The sequence below is a fragment of the Macrotis lagotis genome, chromosome X (genome assembly GCF_037893015.1).
Source record: "Macrotis lagotis isolate mMagLag1 chromosome X, bilby.v1.9.chrom.fasta, whole genome shotgun sequence".
Lineage (NCBI taxonomy): Eukaryota > Metazoa > Chordata > Mammalia > Peramelemorphia > Peramelidae > Macrotis > Macrotis lagotis.
In genome coordinates this window covers 698,158,235-698,171,091 of record NC_133666.1, presented here as the reverse complement: position 1 = coordinate 698,171,091, position 12,857 = coordinate 698,158,235, and the positions used below count along the sequence as shown (strand labels likewise).

The 12,857-nt window shown below is 56.4% G+C and overlaps 1 protein-coding gene across 1 annotated transcript; it reads right to left on the bottom strand.

Moving 5' to 3' along the window:
* Nucleotides 1-967: 967 nt before the first annotated feature.
* DGCR6L (DiGeorge syndrome critical region gene 6 like) lies at nt 968-7,002 on the bottom strand. The gene is made up of 5 exons (XM_074206632.1): nt 6,806-7,002; nt 4,861-5,021; nt 3,375-3,475; nt 1,649-1,789; nt 968-1,233 (listed from the first exon to the last, which is right to left on the bottom strand). The coding sequence occupies exons 1-5, from the start codon at nt 6,913-6,915 to the stop codon at nt 1,150-1,152; spliced, it is 597 nt and encodes a 198-aa protein (XP_074062733.1). The 5' UTR covers nt 6,916-7,002; the 3' UTR covers nt 968-1,149.
* Nucleotides 7,003-12,857: the final 5,855 nt, after the last annotated feature.

Below are 12,857 nucleotides of genomic sequence, written 5' to 3'. Positions count from 1 at the left end.
GACCCACCGCACAGCAGGGAGCCCCAAGTCCTGGCCCCTTTAAAGGGTCTGAGAAGAAAGGGGCCCATGGCAGCTGTTGTCAGGCCCAGATCCAAGGAGGTCGGGGGCAGTAGGAGCCTTTGGACTGGAAAGTGGGGACTCCTCCCCTGGCCAGGCAGACGGGGAAGGGAGGGCTGTAACCTGGCTGTGTGCAGAAGAGGGGCAGCCCAGGCTGGACCCAGGGAGGCACTGACCATGACACAAATCCATCCATTTATTTCATAAATAATCACAGAGAAAATACAGTGTGAATGGGAGAAGAACAGGAGCCCTGGTGCCTGCCCTCAGGGAGCTCACAATCTAAAAGGGGAAAGGCAGGACACACACACACACACACACACACCACGCATGCACACAGACACACATATGCGCACGTGCACACAGACTCTCTCTGTCTCTTGTCTCTCTGTCTCTTTCTCTTTTGAAACTATGGAACATTTCCTGAACCTGCATGGCATCCTTTCCCAGGAATATTCTAACTTTCTCGAATGGCTTCCACTTTAGCCAGATACTAATTAGAATATCAATTATGTTACTAATTAGAAGTAACTAAGAGGACTATCCAATGGGGGAGGGGGTGGCACCCAGAGAACAGAGATCCTGGGCAAGGCTAAGGCCAGGCCGGGCCCTGCTCCGGCCGGTCACGGACACCAGGGGTCAGCGTTGTCACGAGAGGGCCGGCCTGCAGACACCACCCCAATCAGACTCTTGGGTGAGATGTGAAGCACAAGTTTCAGATGAGGGACCCGGGGCCATGGGTCCCACCCCACCCCCTCCTTCCTTGCTCTGGTGCCCCGGAAGCATCAGGGAGGCCACCACATCCCCTCACTGCCAACATGGCCAAGGCGCCGGAGGCAGGAGCAGGGGCAGCTGCTGGCAGCTCTTTCCAAGATGACCGCCACAGAAAGATGTCACCGGGGGGTACCTCTCTCCAAGATCAGATTTTAATTGGAACTCCCCCATGGAAAGGCAGGTGGTCTCACCCCAGGAAGCTGCCTGCCCAGCATCTCCTGGAGGGAAAAGGCCTCTTTAAAAAAGACGAGGATTCTTCATCTCCGCTGAGCTGTGGCTCCCTCATCCCTCCATGGGGAGGGGGCACCCAGGCCAGGCTCAGGGGAAGGGCTTTCCAGGCTGGTATCCCCGCTGCTGCAGCTTCCGAATCAGCTCCAACAGATTCATCTGCAGAGTCAGCTCCTGGAAGCAAGAGAGAGCAGCAACCCATGAAGGCTGAAGTCTGCCCGGACCTCCTCACTGCCCAGTGACCAGCCGCCTGCCTCAGTGTCCTCAACTGAAAAAGCCCCTAATATTTGTGAAGCAAACTAAGGAGTTTGCTGGCACTGAGGGCTCCTAAGACATCTGGAGCAAGGCAGAGCCAGGGTGCGGTCTGAGGACACCCAGCAGGGAGGGTCTGGGGCCCCACCGGAGAGGCCTTCCTGCCTCCAGGCCAGGGTGCCGACCACTGGGCCACCATCAGCTGCCTCAGCCTTCATTCTGCAGGTGCCAGAGGGTCGCACCATGAGGTGATGGCAGAGGCAGGTTTGATCCTGGGCAGTATAGTCTGGCAGAGGCTGAAGGGAAAGAGGGGCCCGCCCCAGGCCTGGGCCCTGACCTGGGGGTTGGTGGTGACATAGAAGCCCGTGACGCCTGCCTTCTCCAGGGTGCTCTGCTGATCCACAACTTTCTGATCCAATTCCAGGACAATTTTCTCATCCATCATCCGCTGCTCCTCTCTGATGCGATGCTCCACAGCCTACGCAAGGAAGACAAGTGGGGGAGGGTGAGAAGCCTGGCCCCTGCCAGACCCACTGGTAACAACATCACAACCAGGGGGTTTACACATAAGGCCCAGAGAGGGACCCTGCTTGCCCAGCTGGCTCCGGACTTAACTGCCTCTCAGGTAGGCACCCACTGAGTGAAAACAAAGGCCCTTGCCCCAGGCCAGCACTCTGATGAGGGGTGCCACCCCCAGGCATTATCGGAGATGGAAGACCAGGTGATGGACAGAGCCCCTGGAGGGCGAGTCAGCCCTCTCCTTCCTCAGAGGCACCTGGATAGGTGAGTGACCATGCCATCCACAGGTAGCTGCATGAGCACATCTCCCCTCCCCTCTGGAACCCTCGCACCCTCACTGCCCCAACTGAAACTCAAGCCTGGGAAGAAGCCAATAGGGAAGGAAAGGAGCTCAGGGTTGGTCCTGGAGCAGGGGGCTGTAGGCCAACCTGTGACCAGAGGTTGGGCAGGTCTCCTCTCCGAGCTTTAGTCAAATAAGGGGCACCCCTGCTCCTTCAGAGTCTCCTCCTCTGGGTAAGAAACTACTGAGCTCTTTTCCCTTCCTGTCCCCAGCCTCAATCTTCCCCCTCACAGACTACTAGGAAAATGAGGAAGTGAGGCCGAGCTTGGCCCCCCACAGCACGCACTGCCACATAACACTGCCTAGCCCAGTCTTACCACCCCCATGAGGCGGGGGACTCGGCCCCGCACATCATGGCTATGCCACAGCAGCCACTTAAGCCCAGGGGCTCTGGGTTGGGCACCCCTCCCCCTCCCCAACTAGGACATCCTGCCTCTCGTGGAGTCAGCCCCCTGTCCAGGCGTTGCATCTATTTGTGTTTCCTTAATTGGGCCTCTGTGTCCACCATTTCCCAGCCTCCCTCTTGTCAAAACCAAGCCCATGTGGTTAAGAGCCAACTGCAATGCCACCACCTACAGGACACCCTGACCACTCAAGAGCACCCCCAAGTTCAAGGAAGACAAGACCAAGCCTGGGAATGGGAAGACAGGCCCTGCCTCTAGTTGTGAGCAAGGTCTGCTTTCCCCAGCAAGGACCACAGTAGAGGCAGAAGTCACTGACCTCTCTCCACCACTTCTAGGCTGGGCCAAGCCTCCCCCAGTGAATGGTCAACCAAGGAAGGGCTGGGCCTGAGCCAGCCAGGGATGAAGGAGGAAAGGACATCCAGAATGGCCAAGCTGAGCAGGCCCTTCTGGTGTACAGAGAGGCTGAGGCCCAAAGAGGAAAAGGTCCCCCAGCCCCCCAGGGGCAGATCTCTTGACCCAGCCCCAAAGTTACAAAAGTCTAGAACACCAGGGGAAACAAGGAAGCCTTGGGGACCAGCTGGTTTCCCAGGAATCCCAGAACACCAGAGGGTAAGGCCCCTTGGTCTGCCCACTCCCCTGTGGCTGTAAATGAGGGAGGTGGGACCTCTAGTCCAGAAGGGCTCAGACTACCATGGCCAAGGCCCCTCCATAGCAAGGGGATGTTCTGGGCTTCTATTTGTCCAGGTGTAAGTCCGGGACCCCCCCACCTCGATATGTCCAGGCGCCAGCTCCTAGCTCACCTCCTGCTCACGCTGCTGGGCCGCCCGCAGGATGGGCAGGTTGTGGGGCCGGCAGGCCTGCTGGGCTTCCTTGTGTTTGTTCAGCAGGGTCTGCTTAAGCACTGCAGGGAGGAAGGGAGAAGCAGAGGGATTGGCTCTGGGTCCCAATTTAAAATCTTACCAGAGTCACAAAGCTACCAAGTGGCAAAAGCAGTGAAAAGCAGCAAGAGAAGGCCAGCAAGGAGACATGGAGAGCTCCAACCAACCCTGCAGGGAGGCATCTAAAAGGAAGAAGTCAGGCTGTAAAGCCCTCTGAACCTCAGTCAGGAGTTTACATTAGGGGCTAGAAGCACTGGGGAACCACTGAAGAGCATGGAGCAGAATGCACGGGGAGGGAAAGGCTCGAGGAGGGCGAGAACAGGAGAGCCTGAGCAACATACATGAGATGCCACAAAGAGAGAAACAAGATTTGAAAACTGCCTGGATGAGGGGCGGCTCATAGGGGTCCTGGTGGGAAGACATGGTGGACAAAGCCCTGGAGTCAGGGAGAGCCAAGTTCTAATCTAGACACTTCCTAGTTGGAGGACCCTGGACCAGAACACTTGACTTGGGTTTCCTCATCAGTAAAATGACCGGCCAAGCCATGGGGAGGTTCAAATGAAAGAAGATCCGTAAACACTTTCCAGCCTTAAAACCCTCTGTAAATGCTAGCTGTGGTCCTCATCACTGTCAAAACCCAGGGCAGTGTGGGGTGGCTAGATGGCACAATGGATAGAGCACCAGGCCTGGAGTCAGGAGTACCTGAGTTCAAATCTGGCCTCAGACACTTAATAATTACCTAGCTGAGTGGCCTTGGGCAAGCCACTTAACCCCATTGCCTTGCAAAAACTAAAAAAAAAAAAAAAAAAAAAAAAAAAAAACCCAGGGAAGTGAGAAGAAAAAGTCTTGGGGGACATACACCAAGGCTGTGACCATGGGACAACCCTAGGATAATCCCAAGGAAATCCTGGGGGAATGCACAAGTCTCCATAGCTTTGAGCTTTCAGCTCAAAGGCCAATGGGCAGTCAAAGCTCAGGAGGGTGACCAGGCCTGGAGGCAGGACATGGGCCAGGATGGACAAGACAAGAACTGAGTCCACTGAGCCCTTGGAGGCTCCTGAGAGAGGTGCTGAGGGAGGGGGAGTGCCATAGAGCCGAAGTGGAAGGAGAAGCAAGAGAGCCCCAGAAAGGGTGGGAGAAGAGGAGGAGGAGTTCCTTCTCTGGAAAGGTGGGCTCAGGGCAGCGACATCTCAATAAAGGTCCCCCTCCCCCTATATGTTTTAGCTGGGCTCCAGCCCAGGCTGCTCTGGCCATAGCTGACAACAAGACCCAGTCAGATAGGCCTCCATCAGACCCACCACGTGAACAAAGTAAGCAACCACTGGCCGGAGGCAGGCCAGTGGGCAAAGGGATAGGCAGGCTAGGGAGCAGGTGGACAGGCAGGATGGGAGACAGGCAGGTCACTCACCTCGATGCTCACTCTGCAGCTTGAGCCGCTGGTTGTAAAGGCTTTTCTCTGTGAGATGCTGGATTTCTAGCAGCCCCTGAACAATCTCAAACACAGTGCCATCGATCAGCACCAGGGCCAGGTCGCTGAGGGTGGTGTGGGACAATCGCTGCTGGAAAGAGCTGGGGAAGAGGACAAGAAGGGCCGTTCCAGGTCAGCTGCCCTGGGGTGGGGGGGGGGGGTGTCTGAAGACCTAGAGCTGACACCACTCTCTGCTCCCTGTGACCCATGCATGGAAACAATGGAAAAACCTCCTTTTTAGTAAAACCAGGCAAAAATCTCATTCCAAACTTTCCCTTTGCAAAGGAGGTAGAACAAAAGATTAGGTGGCTGCGTTCCTGACTGGTCTTCCACTGCTTCTCAGAAACCCCTGGAGAGGCTGGTGCTGGGTGAGCTGAGGAGGGAAGGGAGGAGGTCCCCTAGATGGGCTCCTGCAGTGAGAGTGGGGGTCCCACAGGAACATGAGAGCGACTCCTCCAGGGGCTCAGCTCTGGGATGGGAACCCAGACTACATTTTAAGGCTGCTCCTCAGCCAAGATCCCAGGAGCGTCCCAGGAAGGCTCTCTGAGGCAGTCCTGTCTGGTGGCACGAGGGACTACTCTGGTTTGGACATCTCTCCTTCCAAGCTAGAAATGCCTGGATACAGACTGACGACAAATAAAACCATTTTAGCAGAGGAGCCCAAATTGTAGAAGACAATATGGGCGTGAATACCATTTCTCTGACACCAAACTCGTCCTGCAGAGCTCCTCTCCGAGCCCTGGCACCCCCTGTGGGTGGGGCGAGGAGCCGGAGAGCAAGAATGCAAGGTGATGGAGTGGAAGAGGAAGGTGAGGGGGAGTGAGCAAGCCTTCAGTCTGCGCTTCAGAGAGAACATAACACACTCAACTGGGCACGGAAATCTAGCTTGCCCGGAGGAAAGAGGAGAGGGAAGGGATGGGAGGAAGCGGAGGGTGGGCAGGTGACAGCGGGGAGGGTGGGCAGGTGCCACACCCTGCTGGGGGGCGACAGGATGGAGAGAAATGCCGCTATCCATGGCAACTGTGGGGAAAAACAGGAGGCGACTTCTCCACGCCGGGATGGAGGACCCGATCCATCCCGGAGACTGGAGCCCCCCTCTTCTCTCACTTTATTTTTCCCGGGGTGTCTCTACCTTTGGGGGGCGGCTGGCCTCTATTTCCTTTCACAACAAGACTGTGGAGCGATGTGCGGAAGAGCAGGAACCCGTAAACCATGAAAAATAACGTAAATTCTTGTAAAACACAGACAGACCGAGGGTCAGATGTGGGGAGAAGGGACGGGGAAGGCCCCGGGGTGCCAGGCAGCTCCTCCTCCTTCCAGCCGGGAGGCGTGTTCCTGGGGGGCGCCCCCCACCCTGGGCGGGGGCAGCACCCAGCTCTGGAGGCATGTGGGGGCGGGGCGGGGCGGGGCGGGGCGGGGCCGGCGCTGGGGGCGGGGCCGGGGATGCGCAGCCGCACACACTCTCCCGCGCCCGCAGGCCCCTCTCCCAGCTGAGTCCCCGCCTCGCCCAGGGACTCCCTGCGCCCCCGGCGCCCCCTCTTTGTCACTGTTGTCCGAGCCCCCTTCCCGGCGCCAGCAGACTCGGACTAAAGCTTGGGGGGGGTCGGGGGGGGGTCTCCGGTCAGCCCGTCCAGGCTCTTCCTCGGAGGGGGAGGGGCAGCTTCGACCCCGCCTTTCTTCCTCCGCGGGGGGGGGGGGGGGGGGCCGCCGCCCCCCCTTAAGTCCCGAAGCCCCCGCCCCGCCCGTGCCGGGAAAGGGGTGGGGGCGAAGTCTGCGGTCAAGGCGGGGCCGACCAGTGGGGAGGGAGCGGGAGGCCGCCGGGGGGGCCGGGGTCAAGGGCAAGGGGTCAGAGGTCGGGCTCCGGAGGCCCGGGGGCCGCGCTCACCTGGGCAGCTCCTTGACGAGCCCCTGCAGCGCCGACAGCAGCTGGTAGTGGCGCTCCTGCTGCCGGGCGCCATCCGCCGCCTCCTCGTAGCCCCCCGAGTAGCGCTCCATAGCGACCGCCCGGGGCCTGGCCTGGAGCCCCGCGCGCTACCGCGCAGGCGCCGTGCCGCAGCGAGGCCGCCCCGCCTACTCTTGAGGAGGTGCTGGGCCTCCGCGCCTGCGCACCACCGCCCCACCGCCTCAGTCGCTTCTTGCGCAGGCGCGGATCCACAAAGACCCTGCCCCTGGCCGAGCCCGAGTGCGGAGCCCTCCTGCGCAGGCGCAGATCCACAGAGACGTGGCTCCGGCCCGGCCGAGCCCCGCCCCGCGCCGCCAGGCCCCGCCCCTCCCCTAGGCCCCGCCCCCGCCCTGTGTGCAGGGACTTGAGGGCGGGGGGGGGGGGGGCCGGCAGGTGAGACAGAGCCCGCCTGTCCTCTGACGGCCGGGGGGGTGCTGGGCCTTGGCCATCACAGGTGACCGGGGGAGGTGCAGGGCCCTTGGCCTTCAGAGGTGACCGGGGGAGGTGCTGAGCCCTTGGCCTTCAGAGCTGGCCGGGGGAGGTGCTGGGCCCTTGGCCTTCAGAGGTGACTGGGGCAGGTGCCCAGCCTGCCCTTCAGGCACTGCTCTGACAAGGGTTCAGACCTCGCAGCTACCCACATGGCAATGGGCTCACAAAAATATTAAATGTGAAGTGATTTTCTGAGAAGCAGAGGGCGCTTGAGCTGAGATGTGAGGGGAGTTAAAGATAAGGGGCCGCTACATGGTTTTGCAGTGTATAGAATATCCAGCCTGGAGTCAGGAAGTTCCAACCTCCAATATTCAGCTGTGTGACCCTGACCAAGTCATGTCACCCTATTGGCCTCACTTTCCTCATCTGTAAAATCAGCTGGAGCAGGAAAGGGTAAACCATTTCAGTACCTTTGTCAAGAAAACTCCAAAATAGGATCATGAAGAGTCCAATATGACAGAAAACAGCTAAACCACAACAAAGGTGAGAAGGTAAGCAGGGAGGGCATCCAGACATAAGAGGACAACAGGGGCAAAGATCTGGAGATGAGAGATGGAGCCTCATGTTTGGAGAGTCACAGGTAGGAGAGCAATGCTTCATCATTCGGGAAGAATAGAGCCACATGATGAATTCGTTTATGATAGGGGAGAAGAGGTGAGGGGCAGGACAATGCCTACAAAAGTAAAGATAAGCATACTCAGTCTAACCCACAGTGGTTGGGAGAGGCACTAGCAACTGCCCGAGAAGTATTCTCCCCATTTCAGAGAAAAGAAAACCAAGCTGAAAGCTGGGAGGGATCACCAAAGTTGGGAGTTGGCCCTGACTTACTAATTCAGAGCCTCCCTTGGAGGCCATCTAGACCAACCTTGAATGGTCCCATCAAGTCAGAAAGTATATTACCAGGCCTTAGCGCTGGGGGGGGGGGGGGGTATAAAATTTACAAAGCCAAAGATGTTTCCTGCCATCCATTGCTCCTGGCTCTGTGCTCTGGGGCCTTCCCTGCTCAAAGATAGCAACTGGGATTGAGGCTGGTACCCAAGCAGGGCCAACATCTCCAACTGAAGAACTAGGGACAAGCATTGGGCTAAAGCTGGCATGGGCACCAGAGGGCCAGGGGCTGGAGACTGGACTGGAGCAACCAGCTGGAAGCTTCCCCCCCCAACTCAGTTTCCTTGTTTCTTTCTGCCCTCACTTGAACTGGGTGGAAACAAGGGATCCCCACAGGGATCCCCACCCCCACTTTGTGGTTTCCTTCATGTCTTCCCCTTCCTCATCCTCTGCCTGCTGTCTTTTGGGGCTGGCTGAGTTTTCATTCTCACAAGTTCTTAGGGTCTATTAAAGGTGTTTTTTAATTATTGTTCATTTAGTAAGCACATGGCGTGTGTGCCAGTCTTTGTGGGGGAAGTAGAGAAAGGGTGGGAGAAGAAAAAAGGGAGGAAGGAAGGAAGGAATTCATTTATTATTTGCATACAAAGAATCATACTAAGCACTGAGGATGCAAATAGAAAAGCAGAAAACAGAAAGTCCAGTTGTCAAAAGTCTGTTCCTACACTAATGAGGAGACCGCCCAGATAGAAGTGTTTAGCCACATAGAGGTGCAAAGGTCCCAGGAGTGCAGGGATGACCCTACTCCTCCTTGAGTCTGCTGCTGACCCCACTATCGGACAGTGCTGCAGACTTCAATATCTTGCCTGGAGGCTGGAAACGTGCCATCCGCGACATTTGCCAGCTCCCCCTCCACAAGAGAAGAACAATGACTTCAAAGGAGCAAAGCCATTCCTGGGCCCTGAAGGCCTCCCTGCCCGTCAGGGTTCAGTGGTGGTGAGGAAGGCAGCCCCCTTCTGAACCATGGTCAGAGTGCTTTGCAGGGGCAGGGGCTGCTGCTCTGCCTGGCTCCATCAGGCGGTCAGTGGTCAGTGGTGGCGGTGGTAGTGGTGAAGAAGGCATCCACTAGGGTGCCCTGTGTAGGTGTGAGCACCATCCTGGTAGGGCTGGGCTGGGTTGAGGCTCCTGAGGAGCTTGGCCCTTGCCCAAAATGAGCAGCTGTTACCAAGGTCCTCCAAGTACTGATCTTTCAGAATCCTCATGTGACTGCTACCCCACAGTTCAGGCGCCTGCAGGCTCCTAAAGAAATTCTCCTTCATTCACTCTTCCTCCTGTAACAACTGCACTCCAACATGTGGCCCCCAAGGGGGCAGAGAGGAGAGACAAGTAATCTGCTACAGACCCCAGACTGTGCCTCTGCACCTTCCCCACAGAGATGGTCTGACAACCCAAAGGTCAGCCTCCTGCCCCATGGGGTCTGGAGGGGCTTCTGTTTGGGGGCAGCAAAATGAGGATTTGTGTGATGGAGATGTGCACAAACATGAGCATGTCTTCCTGAATTGTGGGTGTTGCTCTGTGTGTCTATAGAGAGGAGGGTAGAACCCCCCCCCCATGATTCTGTGGGAAAGAGGTGAGGACTGGAGGAAAGGCTATTTCTGTGAGGGTCTGCCTACATACCGAAAGCATGTTGTGAGGGACAGAGCAGCATTGGGGGTCTTACTGTAGGTGGAGGGAGTATGAGCAGAATACATGGATGTGGGAAGAGCATGTGTCTGGTTACCTATGTATGTCTAGGGAAGGGAGACTAGGGGAGGTTTGGAGGAAAAGGTGTATGAAGGGGGTGGGGGTATACCAGTAAAGGAGGGGGAGGCGTATATGTCAAATACCCCATCCCATATATACATACACACCCACATTGCCCACAAAAGGAAATATAAACATGGGATGGGTATAGGGATGGGCTATTTGTATCTGGCTTGAATATGGATGGGGCGGGTAGCTATGAGTCTGAAGTGAGCATGTATCCAAATGCACAGAAGGTTTCTCTGGGATGTCTGACTAAATGACTGAATGGACAGATTCTGGATCAATGAATAAATGGATGAAAAGCATTTCCTGTGAACCAAGTCCTGGGTTGTGTGTAATGTATGTGGCCGGGATGTGTGGGTATGGCTTGTCTATGAGGTTGGGTTGGGTGAGGTAATGTAATGATGATGATGATGATATCATTTTTGGTAACAAATGTAATTCATTCTCTCCTCATGAAAAACTTCAAGGAAGTAGCATTATTCTGATCCCCATTTTACCAAAGGGGAAACTGAGGCAGACTTACCCAGAGTCACCTCGAGGCTGGATGTGAATGTGTGTGCAGATGCAGGTGGGGGGTGGGACAGCAGTGTGACTCCTGGGCAGATGTGGCTCTGTGGGGGTACCTAGAATATGTTTGTTTGTTTTTGCTGAGAGGGAGGGAGTATTTTTCTGTACATGTCTGGGAAAGGCAGGGATGATGCGTGGGTGCTGTGTGTGTTCCTGGGAACTGTCTGTGTGTGTGCATGCCTATGGGTGATGGAGGAGGAGAATTCTATATGTGTATGTATGTCTGCCTATGGACCTGGGAGCATGTCCAACCCCTCCCCGTGTCAGGGGAAGGGAAGAGGGGAGGAAGTAGGGGAGGGAAGAAGACTGTCTCCAGGACCCCCCCCCCCCATGGCCTCCCAGCTCCTCTGTTCCTTCTGCTGAAGAAAATATTTGCTTTTTTCCCAACTCTTCATTTTTTTCTCCCCTCAATAACTACCAGATGTGGATTCTGTGGTCCCACATCCCCATGGCAACAGAGGCTCCCACCGCAGGGTGGCCCATCAGGCCTGGCTGGCTGCGGGCACCATCCCCTACCCCAGCCCATTTCCTGCCTCCATTGTGTCCTCTCCTTTTCTGCCCCTCACCCCAAGACCCCTGGGATCTGGGGTTTGGAAAAGCCAGGCAGAGCTGACCCCCATCATCACCAGTGAGTGCCTCAACTTGGCAGCTGTCTGTGAAAGCCAGAACAGATAGAGGAAGGGGGGAAGGGGGAACCCTCAGGGCCAACTTATGGAATCCTGGATAAACAACCAAGTCTAGACCCTTGGGTAAGATGGGGGTGGGGGAGGAGACAATGAGTTGGCACTGCCCAAATGGGGCAGCCCCAGTGCTGAGGAAAACAGGGAGTTGGGAGTCTTAAGAAGCTCCCAGCTTGGGCACCTTCTTTTCTCAATGCCTCAGTGGGGCAGGACGGAACCCAGATGGAGGTGGTGAGCTAACAACTGAGACTGGACTGGATCCCACTGAAGTCCATCCCCTGAGCACGGAGAACTGGAGCATTAGGAGCCCCCACCCCCCCTCCTTCAGTTCTTCCCAGTCAAGATCCGAACCCTGGGGGGAGAGGGGAGGAAGAGACCCAGGTCTCCCACCCCCAGGACTGGAAGGGCATCGAAGGGCAGTTAAGTCTAGTGCCAGAGATCACCTCGTACAACTGCCTCATTTTAGGAATTGGAGAAGTTTAATGTCAGGATCCTGAGGTCCCTAAGTCACACAGATTCCAACACTGAAAGCTAGAAGGGGTTCCAAGGTCAACCCCAGTGTTTTGCAGGTGAGAAAACTGAGGCAACCAGAGGTTAAATGACTTGCCCAAGGTCACATAGCTAGAAAACATCAGAGGGCAGGTTCAAAGTCAGGTCCAGCCTTCCAGGGTTCTTTTCACATCTTCTGGTGCCAAACACAGACTCCTTTGTCCAGTGCTAGGTTGTGGTTGGGAATGTGGAAAAGACAACTTCAGGTGGGGCAGCTCTATGAGGATTGGAATTCCAATGATGTCAGTCTCTACCTCAGGGTTGATTAGTGGGGGACCCTGGAGAGAGGAAGTAGTAGGGAAGGAAGGAGAGCTACAAGAGCAGGGGGATGGGGCCCAGATTTGGGCAGGGGGAGAGACCCCCAACCCTCCTTCCCTGGGAGCCTCGCAGGATGCCCCTCCTCCAGGAGTCTGGGGGAAGGAGAAAGGAGGGGAAGGCCAGACATGGGCAGGGGAGGGGTACCCCCTTCTTCCCCAGGAGCCTCCAGGCAGGGGCCAGACATGGGCAGGGGGCTTCCTGCCTTAAGACAAGGAATCATTGAGGGAGGACAGTGGAGCTCTGTGTTGGCTCTCTGGAGGGACGGAGGAAACCTCAGAATTCAAATGTTTGCTCTAGAAAGGGCTGAGCCAGGGCCAAGCTGAGTTGGACTGCAGCTGCTGCCGTCTGGAGGCCCAGGCAGGGGTGGCACAGAGCAGAGGGATGCCCGGCCCAGCTGTGCCAAGGCCCAATCACTACTGGCTCCATGCTGCTTTCCTTGCCTTCTCTTGTAGGATTTAGAGCGGCCATCAAGGCCAACCTCCACATTTTACAGATAAGGAAACTGAGACCCAGAGGGCTTGACTGACTAAATGAGGCAATGGCAGAGGCTGGATTTGAACCTCAGGTCCTCTGAGTCCATAAAGGCCACTTGTGTACCCAAGGTCCTCTAAGACTCATACTTAGTATCTTTCATTTTGTAATTAGATGCGCAGAATCTGATGATGAGAAGGGAAGTCGCCACATCCAAGAATTTACCCTCCATCCCCACCCCAGCCTTTGTTGGAAGTCCTCCAGGAATGGAGAACCCACTCCCTCCA

Excerpts from the sequence above, each read along its gene's own strand:
- DGCR6L (XM_074206632.1), bottom strand. The coding sequence starts at position 6,915 with ATGGAGCGCTACTCGGGGGGCTACGAGGAGGCGGCGGATGGCGCCCGG. Across the intron at positions 1,790-3,374 it reads CCCAGCAGCGTGAGCAGGAG|GCTGTGGAGCATCGCATCAG; the intron begins GTGAGCTAGGAG and ends TTCCTTGCGTAG. Across the intron at positions 1,234-1,648 it reads ATGTCACCACCAACCCCCAG|GAGCTGACTCTGCAGATGAA; the intron begins GTCAGGGCCCAG and ends TCTTGCTTCCAG.